The 16,597-nt window shown below is 43.4% G+C and overlaps 1 protein-coding gene across 2 annotated transcripts in view; it reads right to left on the bottom strand.

Moving 5' to 3' along the window:
- The window catches only part of lats1 (large tumor suppressor kinase 1), a 40,286-nt gene that overhangs the window by 10,204 nt on the left and 13,485 nt on the right, over positions 1–16,597 (bottom strand). For both annotated transcript variants that reach the window (XM_078213335.1, XM_078213337.1), the window contains exons 4-5: positions 13,850–15,441; positions 3,923–4,505 (exon numbers count right to left, since the gene is read on the bottom strand). In XM_078213335.1, coding sequence (XP_078069461.1) covers positions 3,923–4,505; positions 13,850–15,441 — 2,175 coding nt within the window. The remainder of the gene's footprint in view (positions 1–3,922; positions 4,506–13,849; positions 15,442–16,597) is intronic.

Raw genomic sequence — 16,597 nt, 5'->3', positions numbered from 1 at the left:
AGCAGAGGTCTGCTATTTTCAAAGCAGCATCTCTTTTTAACTGGACTGTCACAAGATATGAGGAAATGTTGACGCTGAACCAGAGACCTCATCACCTCTTTCCCCCAACAGCCACACTTTCCCAGTTACCCATTCCAGCGCGACCTCAGTGCCCCGTTCAATCCTGAGCAGAGCTTCAATCCACACCTCCTTGGCCTCATCAAGTCAATCTGCTCCCAACTATGAAATGTCTAAATCCTAACCTCTCGCCCAATGACTGAAACCCACTTGGCCAAACTCTCCAGTTTCTATCAACTCCTGAAATCATCCATCTGCATCCTGTCTCACACAGGATCATCGTCTCCTGGTAAACGGTAAACTAACTACTCTCAGTGCAGGGGTTTTCAATCTTATACCAGTCCTCAAACCCCTCCATGTTCCTCTTTAACGCTGCAAACTCCTCCTACATTTCTACCTGTTGCTTCTGATCTTACGCCGGTTCCCCTCTTTCCATCCTATCTAGACTAGCAGTATGGCTTTCAGCCTTTGCTCTGGTATTTTGTTTTTGCCTTTTTCATTTCGAGAGCTGTAATTTTCATTGCTGCAAGTAGAATTCAGAAAGAGTGTTTTTTTCCTGTGTTTGTGAGATTTTTAAGTGGATTTGGAAAGGGGTCTGAGAGAAAGTCTGAGGTACATCGGCACCATCCTACACGAGCTGTCATGTCCACAGATCTGGGACCATCTGAAGAAGCTGACCGTTGCAAACTCTTTCATTAGATTGATCCAATAAAACATTCCATGTCTTTCTAATTCACTATTACTGACGTGTCACAGCAGTGCTCACAGATGCCAGTCAGGTACAGATCTGACATTCATTTAACTTGCTCACACATCTCTCATCCTTTGTTTTAATTTTATTTCATTTTAACTGCTCTCTACCTTTTATTTCTTTATTCCCCCCCACTCTTCCCCCTATTTTATCCCCCATTTCCTTACCTGTTCTGCCCCCTTTTCTCAATTTTACCTCTCTCCCCCCCTCCCCCCATATCTTTATCTGTCACAGCTTACCCTCTGATTTCAGCTTCTCTGCCGTTTGGCCATCCACACCTTCTATTCTCTCAATGACTGCCAATAGCAGCCTTTCCCCTTGTTTTTGAGGCTATGACACATCTTTAATTCCCTCACCCTACAGTATAAATATCTCCCACTTTCTAAGCCTTTTAGCTTTGACAAAGGTCACCTGGACTCAAAACGTCAACTCTTTTCTCTCCTTACAGATGCTGCCAGACCTGCTGAGATTTTCCAGCATTTTCTCTTTTGGCATAAATCTCTCATCTTTATCTTTGACCTGTGCTCCAGCCTGGCAAACCTTCATATACAGATATAGTTTTTAAAACTTCCCCTCTTTTAGCTACTGCAATTGAATACTAAGTGAGCATACAATAGAGTATAATAGATGGTCAGACTTTTACTATACGAGATTGTTGAGCGTGTTCCTGTAGTGAATGACATCCATTTTACACCCACACTATTTTCACCTAGTCACTGTTTGGAACTAGATAAATTTGGAAGCTGCGAGACAAGTTTCCACTAACATATGAATGTATATACTAATGTTACAAAATGTGGGCATGCATCATCTACTTAAACAATCACGAAGCAACAGATTTAGAAAATGATTGCACAGTCCTGACACTGCCTACATCTTCTCAAATGGAATACTTCCTCAGGTTTGAATGACAAATTCTTAATTTGATTTATTTATTAGTGTCACAAATAGGCTTGCATTAACACTGCAATAAAGTTATTGCGAAAATCCCCCAGTCGCCACACTCCAGCACCTGTTCGGGTACACGGAGGGAGAATTTAGGATGACCAATGCAGCTAACCAGCACGTCTTTCGGACTGTGGGAGAAAACCGGAGAGACTGGGAGACTCTACACAGACAGTGACCCAAGCCAGGATTCGAACCCGGGTCCCTGGCACTGTGAGGCAGCAGTGCTAACCACTATGCCACCTCAAAAAATATGACAGAATAGGAGCAGGTACAAAACATAAACTCAGCTTCACTACAATGATAGTATGTAAGTAATAAATGCTGGCATAATGTGCTTTTAACGATGTTTGTTGAAGACAAATCATTGGCCAGAGTACCAGGGAAAAGTCCACTGCTCATCTTCAAAGTAATGCCATCGGATCTTTTGTGTTTACCCAGGGCCTTCTCACTATAACACCCATTTGAAAGAAGGCATCTCTATAGTGCAACACATGCTCAGCACTGCCCTGGAACTTGAGCCTACAATCTGTGTTCAGGACTAAACTCGAATTCACAATTTTTTGGCTTAGAGACTGAATGTTACCAACCAAGCAGCCATAGCTGATATAAAGCAAGAAGAGAAATCAAGAACCAGCGCCACGTTGGATAACAATAGCATTCCAGTGAAAGGAACACATCGAGAAGCAAGTGGTTCTGAATCACAGAGACAGGGCCAAGAACTGAACAAAAACATCTAGGAGAGGATAGGAGCGGCACAGTGGTTAGCACTGCTGTCACACAGTGCCAGGGACCTGGATTCGATTCCTGGTCTGGGTCACTGTCTGTGCGGAGTCTGCACGTTCTCCCCGTGTCTGCATGGGTTTCCTCCGGGTGCTCCGGTTTTCTCCCATAGTCCGAAAGATGTGCTGGTTAGGTGCATTGGCCGTGCTAAATTCTCCCTCGGCGTACCCGAACAGGCGTCGGAATATGGCGACTAGCGGATTTTCACAGTAACTTCACTGCAGTGTTAATTTAAGCCTACTTGTGATACTAATAAATAAACTTTAAAAAACTAATTTTTAGGGAGCACTAGAAGAGAAAGAGGTGCACAAGCCGCAGGAGGAAGAATTGAAAGGCGCACAGCAGATGGCAAACAAAAATTAGGGTGTGTTTCACAGATGGTAAAATTGGAATGAGAATGAGAAGATGTTAAAACAAGAGAAGTGAATGTCATTAGTTATTATGAAAAGAACTTTAAAGATACCTATATTTAAAAGTTTTCATTAATTTTTAACATCCTAAAACTTATTGCTGGAGGGAGAGAAATAAAGAGATGGGGGTAGAGGAGGAAGAGAGTAAGGGAAAGATAGTAGAGGAGGAGAAACAGAAGAGGAGGCAGCCTTTAATTTCTATAACTGTTGTAGTGAATTTTTAAAATTTAGTTTAAAGTTTATTTATCAGTGTCACAAGTAGATTTACATTAACACTGCAATGAAGTTACTGTGAAATTCCCCTAGTCGCCACACTCTGGCGCCTGTTCGGATGCACTGAGGGAGAATTTAACATGGCCAATGCACCTAACCAGCACGTCTTTTGGACTGTGGGAGGAAACCGGAGCACCCGGAGGAAACCCACGCAGAAATGGGGAGAATGCGCAGCGTCCACACAGTGACCCAAGCCGGGAATCGAACCCGGGTCCCTGGAACTGTGCCACCGGAACAAGCTGGCCTTTCTGCCTCGTTCCATTATGCCATGATACTTGCCGAATAAATGTTTAATGACGCTAGTAAATGCCGAGACTTGAAGACAGAATCAATTACTGTCAAAATAGTGTCCTTAGCAGCAGAGAAATCTTTCAATTTCTCAGCATTGAGCCTTTTCCTGAGCTTCAGTCTATGGTCCTTGGAGCAGCATGGCACCACTCTCATTTTCCTTTGTGAGAAACTGAACTTACAGGCATGAGTAGACCAACCTGACAGTGTCAAGGACCCCCCCCCCCGCCTGGCCACCTCACCAGGAACAAGATTAGAATCCTTGTTTTCAGACGCAGAAGACTCATTCTGATGTACTTCCACCAGCTATGACTTTGCCAAAACAGTTGTCTCAAATATTGAACAGAGCAGCTATTAATATTTCTCTACCTGCAGTAATGCCCCCACTCTATCGGTGAGAGTAAATATTACTTACCACTTTGGTAATACTTGGAATCGTGGGTCCATCGGAAACCAGTACACAACCCAAAGTCTGTCAGTTTTATATGGCCATCGCGGTCAATCAGTATATTATCGGGTTTAATATCCCGATGAATGAAGCCCATTTTGTGAACACTTTCCACAGCACAGTTCAGTTCAGCAATGTAGAATTGTGCCAGAGGTTCCGGAAAGATGCCCATTCTGATCAGAAGACTCATCATGTCCCCTCCTGGAATGTAGTCCATCACAAAGTAAAGATTATCTCGGTCCTGGAATGAATAATAGAGTCGAACCACCCATTCGTTGTCAGCTTCTGCCAAGATATCCCGCTCAGCTTTCACATGAGCAACTTGGTTACGCAGCAACACATCTTTCTTCCTCAGTGTTTTCATTGCATACAATGCATTGGTATCTACTTTCCGAGCTAGGCACACCTCCCCAAATGCACCTATTCCCAGAGTCTTGATCTTCACAAACATGGACTTATCCATCTTTGCCCTTTTCAGGCGGATATAATTGGATTCTTTCTGGCACAACATCTTGCGCATCTGATCCTGGGCATCTTTAGACAACCCAACCTATAAACAAACAAAGACAGACAACATTTTCAAATTGAAATCCCTTGAGGTACAAGCTGCGATCGCATAGTGTACAATTTATTTAAGAACAGATGTGAAAGAGTTTCTAATTCATTTCTTGTAGCGTTGCATACGGGGTGTCCAGACCAAGTGTAGTAGGCCAGACCAAGTGAAGAGGGTTGATGGTGCTTACTGGACGAGGATACACGCTGAATCACAGTTCAGGCCAAATTTTTAATCATACATTCAATCCATATTTCTATATTTTCATTATAAATTACTATGTCCTCAAATAAAATGAAAACCACCAATGTAAATTTCCCATGCTGTGGCGATGGTCTAGTGGTATTATCGCTAGACTATTAATCCTGAAACTCAGCTAATGTTCTAGAGACCCGGATTCAAATCCCGCCAAGGCAGATGATGGAATTTGAATTCAATTAAAGAAAATCTGGAATTAAGAATCTACTGATGACCGTGGAACCATTGTCGATTGTCAGAAAAAATCCATCTGTTTCACTAATGTCCTTTAGGGAAGGAAATATGCTGTTCTTACCCAGTCCGGCCTACATGTGACTCCAGAGCCACAGCAATGTGGTTGACTCTCAGCTGCCCTCCAAGGGTAACTAGGGATGGGCAATAAATGCTGATGAGGAGATGCCGGTGTTGGACTGGGGTAAACACAGTAAGAAGTCTCACAACACCAACAAAGTGACTTTAACCTGGACTGCAACCTGGTGTTGTGAGACTTCTTACAATAAATGCTGGCCAGCCAGTGATGACCATGTTCAACAAATGAATATATAAAAAAAACCCTCCTCCTGCCAGGAGCTGCAGCAACCAGTGTTACATATTCTGATTGTGGGAAGCAAGTTAGCCCTTCTGCCCAACTTCATTACGACACAATACAATGCTGAGTAAATGTTTAAAAACTGCAAGATGCCAACACTTAAAGACAGAGGGCATCAATCATCGTCAAAACACCGCCCCTGGCAACAGAGAAACTTCTGGATTTCTCTTCATTGAGCCATTCCCAGGCCTCAGTCTCCCCACTGATGAGACAATATAAATATATTATGATAAGTTTACAGAGACAGGTCCCTTTTTAAATGTGAACAGATGAGCTTATGATGGAAATGCTGACAGGAAATGCACAAGGAGATTAGATTTGAAAATATTACAGATATAATTTGCTTCATATTTTAAGCTTTCAAGCATTTCTTTATAAAATTTCACAAATTGAAAACATCATGATGCAAAGTAGCATTAATGCTGCAATTAATGCACAAGACTAATGTGATGCTGAAAATTAGAATTAGTTATACGCTCCTGTCTAAAGCTTTGCAGTTAAGGTAACAGCGGTTGGACACTTTAGGACCTAAATTCCCCTTTGATGAAAAATGAGATAATTTCTTCTTTGTCTGCCTCCAAAGATCAACTCAATCCACGGAAAGGACATGATACATGGCTTTGAAACATTACTTCTGAGTATGTGCTTTTATCAATTACTGGAAGAAAACAATTCTCCTGTTTCTTGCTATCATAGATTTCACCACCCCCTCCACACAGAGACCACAGATGAAACTAACCAGCAGGGAGGGTGAGCAAAGATTAGGTTGCAATTGAGAATTCCATGAAAATTTCAACTGACTCCAGAAACTCCCACTAACTGAGAAAAGAATATCAATAAAATGAAACTCATTTAAAATGATGAAAATTGTGGTTGAGATTTGTTGGGTAATGACAAAGAAACTATACAATTTCAGTTCAAGAATAGGAACTTGTATTTATGTTACTTACACTTTTACAAGTACAGTATGTTCCAAATTGTTGCACTTCATTGATTGTGATCCAAGTGTTGCAATGCAGAGGAACACAGCAGCTAAATTTGTGCATAGCAAAGTCCCACAAACAACAATAAGATAATGACCAGGTCATCCGCTTTGGTAATCATGACTGAGGGCAAGATGATGGTCAGGACACCAGGGAGGACTCCCCTGTTCTTCTTCAAATAACGCTATAGGGTTTTTTAAAGTCCAAATAGCACATCCAAAAGTGTATGCCTCCAATAAAGTTTCAGCCTAGATTGCATGTCCAAATCTCTGAATCGGAATAATCCACACTCAAAAGATGAATGTGCTACCACAAAGTCAAGGCCGATGCCTTTTAGAATAAAGGAGTTTGAATGATCAATATAGTACTTACCTCACCAGATACAACTAAACAAATTATATCCCAGTCACATTAGGTGAGGCCACACCTGAGGAAGGATGTTCTTGCTCTCAAGGGGGTGCAGCGAAGGATTACCAGGCTGATTCTGGGGATGGCAGGACTGACGTATGAGCAGAGATTGACTAGGTTAGTATTGTTTTCGCTGGAGTTCAGACGAATGAGGGGGATCTTATTGAGACTTATAAAATTCTAACAGGACTAGACAGGGTCGATGCAGGGAGGATGATCCCGATGGTGGGGGAGTCCAGAACCTGGGGTAAGTCTGAGGATTTGGGGTAGACCATTTAGGATGGAGATGAGGAGACATTTCTTCACCCAAAGAGCGGTGAGCCTGTGGAATTCATTACCACAGGAAGTAGTTGATGCCAAAACATTGAATGTATTCAAGAGGCAGCTGGATATAGCACTTGGGGCAAATGGGATCAAAGGTTATGGGGAAAAAGCAGGGTTAGGCTATTGAGTTGGACGATCAGCCATGATCGTGCTGAATGGCGGAGCAGGCTCGAAGGGCCAAATGGCCTCCTCCTATCTTCTACAGTTCTATGTAAATGAGGATCTAATTAGAAATATAGCAAAAATTAATACTTAAGTGTCTTTAATCTTTGAAGATACATTCTCCACATTGTTGGAATTAATGTGGTCCGGGTAAACTGTACTATACTGTTATTTTGCACTCAGATGGTTACCTCATTACCATATGTTATACAAAGATAGTGCGCACAATGTCAATACACCACCTCTAGAAGAGGTACAGACATCAATGTGGACACCCTTCAAGGCCTGTCATACAGCCAATGGCAGTATAGAAAATAACCTACTGCCAATCATCATCCTCCACACAACACTGGAAATATAACAGAACTTAGGATAAACAAGGAGATCCCAGCTGCAGGGCACATCTGCTAAAAATAATTTATTCCATTATTAACAACAAATAAATAGTTAGCACAGCAGATAGTTGCCAGACCTATTGACTATATAGCTTTCTGCAGTGTTTGAGATGTTGGTAAGAGCGAAGGAAGGGCTGCACTGATTTCAATGCTATTAAACTGGGTGTATCCAGGTTTTTATGTCAGATAGGCAGTTGGAGAAAGTAGCAATGGTGATGGATTCAATGGTGGAAGTGGAGAAACAGGAATGCCATGGGAATACATGTGGAGGGTGATGCCCTACTTATAAGACATATTCGAGGAGAGGACTCAGGTGCAATTCAAGGCATTCTGGGGGTCAGGTAGATTGGCCATGATAAATTGCCCCTTAGTGCCAGGGAGATTACTGGGGTGAATGCGCGGGGTTTGGGAATAGGGCCTGGGTAGGATTGTTGTTGGAGGAGACTCAATGAGTCGAATGGTCTCCTTCTGCATCGTAGGGTATGATTCTATGAAAAGGACACAAGGAGAATCCACTGGAGGAAATATAGTACCAAACAGAATTGAAATCATGAGGGAACAATGTCATGAGATGGACATTTGAAGAATGAGATTGGAATAGGATGGGTCAAAAGCAAGGAGCAGCCAGGACTGAAATCAAAAGACGGACTCTGTTCAGAACTGTTCCAGCTCACTTTAACTGACACTGACAGAGGATACATGTACAGGCATCATAAGAAACATTGAGGGGAAGAAATGTTACCTGTGCTTGAAAATAAATGTGCGTGAAGAATGGACACCACAAAGAAAGCAGAGAAGCTATGAGAAGGGAACAGAAATTATGCTCCCTTTTTAAGTTTAGTTTAGTAGTGTCACAAGTAGGCTTACATTAACACTGCAATGAGGGTGGCAGGTGGCACAGTGGTTAGCACTGCTGCTTCACAGTGCCAGGGGCCTGGGTTCAATTCCTGGATTGGGTCACTGCCTGTGCGGAGTCTGCACATTCTCCCCGTATCTGTGTGGGTTTCCCCCGGGTGCTCCGGTTTCCTCCCACAGTAATTTCATTGCAGTGTTATAAGCCTACTTGTGACACTAATAAGTAAACAAACAACAGAATTACTGTGAAAATCCTTCTGTCCGCCACACTCTGATGCCTGTTTGGGTACACTGAGGGAGAATTCAGCAAGTCAATGCACCTAACCAGCACATCTTTCAGACTGGGGAGGAAACTGGAGCATCCGGAGGAAACCAACCTATGCAGACACGGGGAGAATGTGCAGACTCCACACAGACAATGACCCAAGTCGGGAATTGAACTTAGATCCCTGGCGCGAGAGACAGCAGTGCTAACCACTGTGCCACCGTGAGTTTGCCTGTAGGTAGGCCTCATGGCAACACGTAGTTAGACAACTTTCCTACAGGTGAGGATAAATTTTAAGGATAAATTGTAACACTGTCTGAATAACTTATTTTTTAATGCATTTATGATGTTAAAGATCACGTCACACAAGCTGAAAAAAAACAGGAGCGCTCCTGTGGTTTGCACCAGAATTCCCTCTTCAACCACCACCAATAAAGGAGGTTAACAATAAAAGGTTCATAACACAAATTTGATCCGTCATATCTGTGCCAATGTTTTGCTGGAATACTGTAAATCCCAGGCCCTGTACCTTCCTCTGCTTTAAATACTTTCTCAGATTTCCATTAAAAGGTGCATTAGTCTCTGCTTCACTCACTCCCAATAACAAATCATATCTACTATACACCCTGGATCTATTCTGTCACATTCAAAAAAAAGTTTCTCAAATACAACTTGCATTTAACAAATTCACAATGGCTGTCCTTTGATTAACACATACAACTCTAAATGCCCCACATTTTATCTTGAATTATTCTAAGAATTTGCAACAACAGACCTCAACATTAGCCTTTTTGCCTCATGAACACTCCAATGGTACAAATTACAAAGCTGAGGATTGAATATTGTGATCATGCTTATCAACATTATCTCAACAGTGCTTTCTTTCAGTACCTGATGATCTATCTATGCACTTTGAGTGGTCCTCAGTATTTTTTCCAGAAATCCTTTATTACATTTAGCTCCAACAACTGCTCCATATCTTCATCTGATTTGCCTACACTTTTGATTGCCTCACGTTTAACAGCCTTTTCATTTTCAACTCTTCAAATCTCCCTTTTCACATTCTCACTAGTCTCTACATTCATGATTGTCTTCAGTACCATTCACCTTCATTTTATCACATCCTCCCATTTTACGTTTCAGTTTCATTCATACAAAGGACTAATCTTCATTGCTCCTCTTTTCACCTATTTATTTTACACTGCATAATCTCATTTGTAACTCTCACTGATGAGCCAGCTTGTTTTTGCATTCCACAACACAAGACCAAGGCATTTTTACATTTCAGTTCTGTGATAGAACTCTCCACTGCAACCTCAGGAAGAACCGACTGAATTTCTATAGCAACTTTCACAACCGCCATAAACTAGGGGCTAAATAGTGAGGAAATTAAGGAAATAATTTCAGCTAATGAAAAATAGTGTTGAGACTTCAGGGGCTAAAAATGAGAAATCCCTAGGACCTGTTTGACTACATCCTAATGGATGCGTTAGCTATGATTTTCCAAAATTTCTTGGGTTCAGGAACAGTCCCGCCAGGTTGGATAGGAAATGCTGGAAAATCTCAGCAGGTCAGACAGCATCTGTGAAGAGAGAATAGAGCCAACGTTTCATGTCTGGATGACCCTTAATAGTGCGGCTCTGACAAAGGGTCATCCAGACTCGAAACGTTGGCTCTATTCTCTCTTCGCAGATGCTGTCAAAGCTGAGACTTACCAGCATTTTCTGTTTTTGTTTCAGATTCCAGCATCTGCAGTATTGGAAGTTGGCAAATGTTACATAACTTTTCAAGAAGGGAGAGAGAAAGCAGTGAACTACAGGCTGGTTAGCTTATCAGTTGTCAGGAATCTATTGTCAATGAAATCTTAACAATGCATTTAGAGAAGCATAGTATGATTAGAAGTCAACGTGGTTTTACTGAGGGGGAAATCCTGTTTGACAAATTTAGAGTTTTAAATTTGAGGATGTAACTAGTAGGGGGAACTAGTAGATGTAGTATACCTGGATTTCCAAAAGGCATTTGATCAGGCACCACATGAAAGGTTAATAGGAACTTAGGACAGGAGTAGGCCATTTGCCCTGTCGAGCCTGCTCAATTACATTGTAGCTTATCATATACCTTTGCCACTTTCCCACACTATCTCTATATCTCTTGATGTCATTTGTCTCAAGAAATGTAGCGATTTCTGTCTTGAACAAGCTCAATTATGGAGCTTCCATAGCCTTCTGGGGTAGAGAATTCCAAAGATTCACTGTCCCATGAATAAAGAAATTTCTCCTGGTTTTAAATAGCCTATGCCCTATCCTGAGATTACATCCCCTGGATTCTCTAGCTGGGGAAACATCCACCCTGCCACAGCCTGTAAGAATTTTGTAATTTTCAATGAGGTCACTCCTCATACTTCACAATTACAAGGGAAGACAGACAGACAGGTTGCGATCTAGATGCCCCACTTGCCGCAGGTACAAATTACATTATGGTTGCAAAATCTCACGAGCAGTTAAAATGGGATTTGCGCCACGCAATCTTAGTTTGAGATCTTCCCCGGCAGTGATGTGATCAGGTTCATGCCCAGAAATGAAATGAAATATATTTTCATATAATTAAAGGGCTTTACGTTGTAGCTTCCACCCACAATGCATCTCCCCCTCGGCAGCATGACGTTTCATCAGCACGAATCACCAACCATGGTGAGCATACCAGGGTGTAATAGTTCCTGGAGGCCCCAGGGGTTGGGGGACAAGGCCGGGCATTGCTAAGGGGCTCTGGCAGGGGGGTAACTCACCTATATTGAGGGGGGTGGGGGGGGGGGGGAGAGAGGAGAGAGAGAGTGTCGTTTGTGGGGGGGGGGGGGGGGGGGGGGAGAGAGAGAGAAGAGAGAAGGAAGAACCTCAATGCCTGCAAGGGGAGAGTGGGGGCATTGAAGGGAGGTCCTCTGATACTTCCATGCTGGGGGGAAAGGGGGCTCTCCTGATGCTTGAGGGGTTGGTCCTCCATGTCTGTGGAGGGAGGACTAAATATTAAACGCACATTAAAGGTCCTGAGTCTCTGGAGCATTTTCCTGAGTCTTTGGATTACCAAACCAGTGACAAGACAGACATCATGTGGAGATGTCAGCATTGGACTGGGGTAAGCACAGTAAGAAGTCTCACAACACCAGGTTAAAGTCCAACAGGTTTATTTGGAATCACGAGCTTTCAGAGCACAGCTCCCACTCACCTGAAGGAGCAGCGCTCCAAAAGCTCGTGATTCTGAATAAACCTGTTGGACTTTAACCTGGTGAAGTAAGACATCAACATTTGCTAATGACAGCACGCTAATTGAGAAAGTACTAACGAATGAATCAGCAACAGGCCACTCGGCCCCTTGCACCTGCTCTGCCATTCAATAAGATAATGGCTGATCTGATTATAACCTAAACTCCATATTCCCCGATAACCTTTTACCCTCTTACTTATCAAGAATCTCTCTACCTCAGTCTTAAAAATATTCAGGGGCTGCTTCAACCACTTTTTGCCTAAAGAATTACAAAGATTCTCGGCCCTCAGAGGAAAATAACTTCTCATCTCTGCCTGAAATGGGCAACTGCATATTTTTAAACAGTGACCCCTAGTTCTAGGTGGTAAACTCTTGGGAGGACGGAGGAGGCTGCAAGGGATATAGACAAGTGAGTGGGCCACAAGATGGCACATGGAGTAGAACATAGGTAAGTACAAAGTTATTCACTTTGGTTGTAACAATAGAAAAGCAAAATATTTTTAAAAGGCGTGGAACTGATGTTCAATGAAACTTGGCTGTACTTTTGCAAGGAACACAAAGATAGATAGCATGGAGGTTCAGCAAGCAATTAGAAAGGTAAATGGCATGTTGGCCTTTATTATAAGTGGATTGTTAGTCGCACAGGGTTTTAGGTGAATCCACATCTGGTATAGTGTGCAGAGTTTTGGTCTCCACATTTAAGAAAGGATATACCTGCATTGGAGGCAGTACATTGTAGGTTCAATAGATTGGTTCCTGGGATGAGGGGGTTGTCCTATGATGAAAGATTAAGTTGGTCTTGTATTCTCTAGAGTTTAGAAGAATGAGGCGCGATCTCATTGAAACCCATAAAATTCTGAGGGGGATTTATAGGGTGGATGCTGAGAGGGTGTTTGCACTTATAGGGGAATCTAAAATAAGAAGGCTGCCTCAGGCTAAGGGGCTAATCATTAAGGACTGAAATGAGAAGAAATCATTTTGTACAAAGGGTTGTGAATCTTTGGAATTCTCTGCCCCACAGATTTGCGGATATATTTAAGGCTGGAATAGACAGATTTTTTGGTCTCTTGGGGAATTAAGGGATGTGGGGAGCGGATGGAAAAATTGAGTTGAAGCCCAAGATCAACCATGATCACATTGAATGGCGGAGCAGGCTCGAGGCGTCATGCGGTCTACTCCTGCTCCTATTTCTTGTGTTCTCAGGATTTCCCAAAGTGAAATTTTCCAGCCAATGAAGTATTTTTAAAGTGTTGTCACTGCTGCAACGTAGAAAATGTAACAAATGAACAGCAATAAGATGATGCTGGTTGAAGGATAAATAATGATCAGGACGCGGGGGTGAACTCCACAGGACGCGGGGGCGAACTCCCCTGCTCTTCTTCAAATAGTGCCAGGGGATCTAATACATCTACTGCACAGGGCCTTAATTTAACATCTGATCTGAAATACAGTGCAGCCCAGCACTGATGGGGCAGCCCAGATGATGTGCTCAAGTGACTGCAGAGACTTTATACGACAATCTTTTGAATGAAGTAGTAAGAGTATCATTTCTGAGCTGAGACTAACTGCATGGTTCAAGACACAGGGCAAAACTCAAAAAGGTTTTAATTTTCCTGCATGCTTAGCTTTTACCCGGATGGTCATTGTCTGAGGCTGCTTAATGACATGCTTCAGGAGGTGTGCCTCCTATAAAACAGGAATGAAAAATGCAAAAGGGGTGAACAGTGTGGTCATTTCTATCCTCTTGCCTGCTGACAAGCAATGGCAGCAAACAAAAGGATGGAGTGGAGGCCTGCCTGAAGGATGATTGTTACAGATGAAGTGCGTTACGGAGAGAAGCTTACCCTCGACATTTCATTTTCCAGCTGCTTTTTGCGATGCAACCTCTGCTGATGTGACTTGAGCACATTCTCCACATGCTGCTCCATGAAGAATTTGAAGGCTTGCGAGGAGTAAATTTGAATCCGTGACTCTCTACGTTCCTCATCCTTTTTGTTTTTCCTAACCGGGACAGGTGATGTCGTAATCTGTTTCTTCTCCTTCTCCGCAGCATCAAACCGTTCTCCGTATTCAGCAGCCTTCTCATGCTCATCCTCTTCTGTGCTCTGAGCAGCTGGGAGTATGGACTGCTTTGCTGTGTGCTCATCTTTGTTGGATTTAGCTACGGAATCATACAGCGGCACAGGCTGATTCTGTTGAAGCAAGTGCTTGGGGTAGGGTGGAGGGGGAGGCTGGTAACTCGGGGCTTCAGCCAGAGCTGGACACTCGGGGACAGGTCCGGTCTGCTGCATCCAGGGAGGGTGAGTAGGTGCGAGCGCAGTCTGCAGCTCGGGTTTCTGTACACGGATACTCTTCACAGGCTGCAGAATAGGGGCAGGGGTAATGGCAGTCACGGTGGTGGCAGACGGTTGGGAGTTGGAATGAGGCTGCCGGCTGGACAGAAGGTGATTGTTAAAGGAATTGGACCGCACAGGTGCATTCAGGTTTTGAGAAGGGTGCCAGTTAGGCATCTCCGGGCCACCACTTGAAGACTGGGGTTGGGAGGGAGGTGGCTGTGGCCATGAAGATGCAATCGTAGGTGCACTGATGTTGTAAAGATCCATATTCTGGCTGTTGCGGTTCGGTACCATAACAGACTGTGAAACATTGCCATTCAGGTTGCTGCTGTAGTTGGAAGCTGCAGTCCCACCAGCTTGCATCTGGAGGGCACTGGGACTCAGGCGGCTAGATTGAGAGTGTGGGTATGGTGGTGGCTGGCGGCTCACTGGGTTTCCTCCCAGAACATTTGCATGGGGCACAAAATGCCCACCTATTGAGCTGTCTGGTTGTGTCGATCCATTCTGGTGCCCTGTTCGGCCTGCTGGGTAGTTGTATTTACTGCAGGCGGCATTTTGCATGATAATAGGTTGCCTACCCAGTGGAATAGGACTAATCCCCCTCTGGCCTTGGGATGGTGGATTCATCATAGAGGCAGCACCAAGGTTGGCTGGCGGGAATCCATCCTGCCAGGCTCCTTGTGGCACAGGAGATATCCGCGTGATCATGTATTCCATGTTTCCAGAGAAACGTTTTGGTTGCTGGTTCCCTTCCCAGGAAGGTGGGGGAGGAGTGGTGCCACGTGGGGGAGGAGTCTGTCCTCTGGGTGGAGGCGGTGGAGGAGTTACACTCCTCACTGGAAGTGACGGCGGGGGATTTGCTCTCTGAGAGTTCACTGCTCCCATAGGCCCCTGTCCATTCCCTGGATGGCTCTGGGTGTATGCAGTAATTCCAGAACTTGAAGATAACGGCCGACCCATTTCTAGCTGGGAGACTGGGCTGTCTGCGCGATATCCCACGCCTTCCATCAGTGATGGACCATGTCGTGGTGCAACCAAAGATTCTTTCGAACCCTTCCAGCTTGGCCTTCGGTTAATTGTTTGCTGAACAGTGTTTGATGCTGTTTAGGAAGATGACAAAAATAAAATAAAGATGATGTAAAGTAACTCAAACAAGATATAGTTCTATAAGATTAGATGGTATTTTGCAGAGCATGAAAAATGCAACATTATTCCTCTCAATTGTCAGTTAGCTTCATAATATTGTAATTTACTTTTCACCTACATTCTCTGAGGAACAAACAGTTCATTGGTTCAGGGGAAATCACAATTGGAAAATATCAAAATCAAGCATTCCAAAGCGACACACAGTACAGCCAGCTGCAGAGTAAAGCTTTGCCTAAAAGAATGTTATCCATGATTTGAAATCATGGACACACTCCTCTCTACTTCAGGAAGCCCCAATCTTACAACCTCCAAATTCTGGCCCTGTAAATTCACAATTTCCACCATCGATGACCATTCCTTCAGCTACTATGTCCTACACTCTGGAATTCCACCTCCCTTCTCCCCTTGCCACCATCGTGACATCTCTCTTCCTCCATAAAAGCTACCTTCCTCTTTGATAAAGCTTTTGTTTGCCTGACCCGATATTTCCTTGTGGGGTTGGTATTATTGTGGAGGGCACAGTGGTTAGCACTGCTGCCTCAGAGCGCCAGGGACCCTGGTTCGATTCCTGGCTTGGGTCACTGTCTGTGTGGAAATATTAATTAAAAATACAAAGCTGGAAATGGTTTGAAAATGTTAAAACTAAGAATGATAGGAAAGGGAATACAGAACCAGGTCTGGTAGAAAGATTAAGAGACAGTTCAGCTTCAGAGCTGAATGACTCATTCCTGTTTTATGTTCTGTTTATAGATCATGAGACCATTCACTCTCTCTGTGGAGTCAACATTCCTAACTCCACCTAAACTACCTCAGTCATTAACAGTATAGTACAATGACTACGTGCCCATAAGGAAATAGACTTTGTACTTGCCTAGGGAAAGCTTTCGTGCTGAGCTATCAGAGGTGCAGACAAAGGGGAAGCCTTCAGACACCTAATGTCCCTGACAGAAATATCCGTCATTCCAATAGCTGTATATAAATAGTTATTTTGAAATATACATCTTCTTAAAACAGACAGACAAAAAGTCAGTTGGCCAAAGATCAAATATAAGCAGTTATACCCCCTTCCAATTGTGTACTCTCCTCCACTGCTCAACCTACTTCTGATAT

Source organism: Mustelus asterias, chromosome 5 (genome assembly GCF_964213995.1).
Source record: "Mustelus asterias chromosome 5, sMusAst1.hap1.1, whole genome shotgun sequence".
Classification (NCBI taxonomy): Eukaryota; Metazoa; Chordata; class Chondrichthyes; order Carcharhiniformes; family Triakidae; genus Mustelus; species Mustelus asterias.
This window is presented reverse-complemented; position numbering and strand designations above follow the sequence as displayed.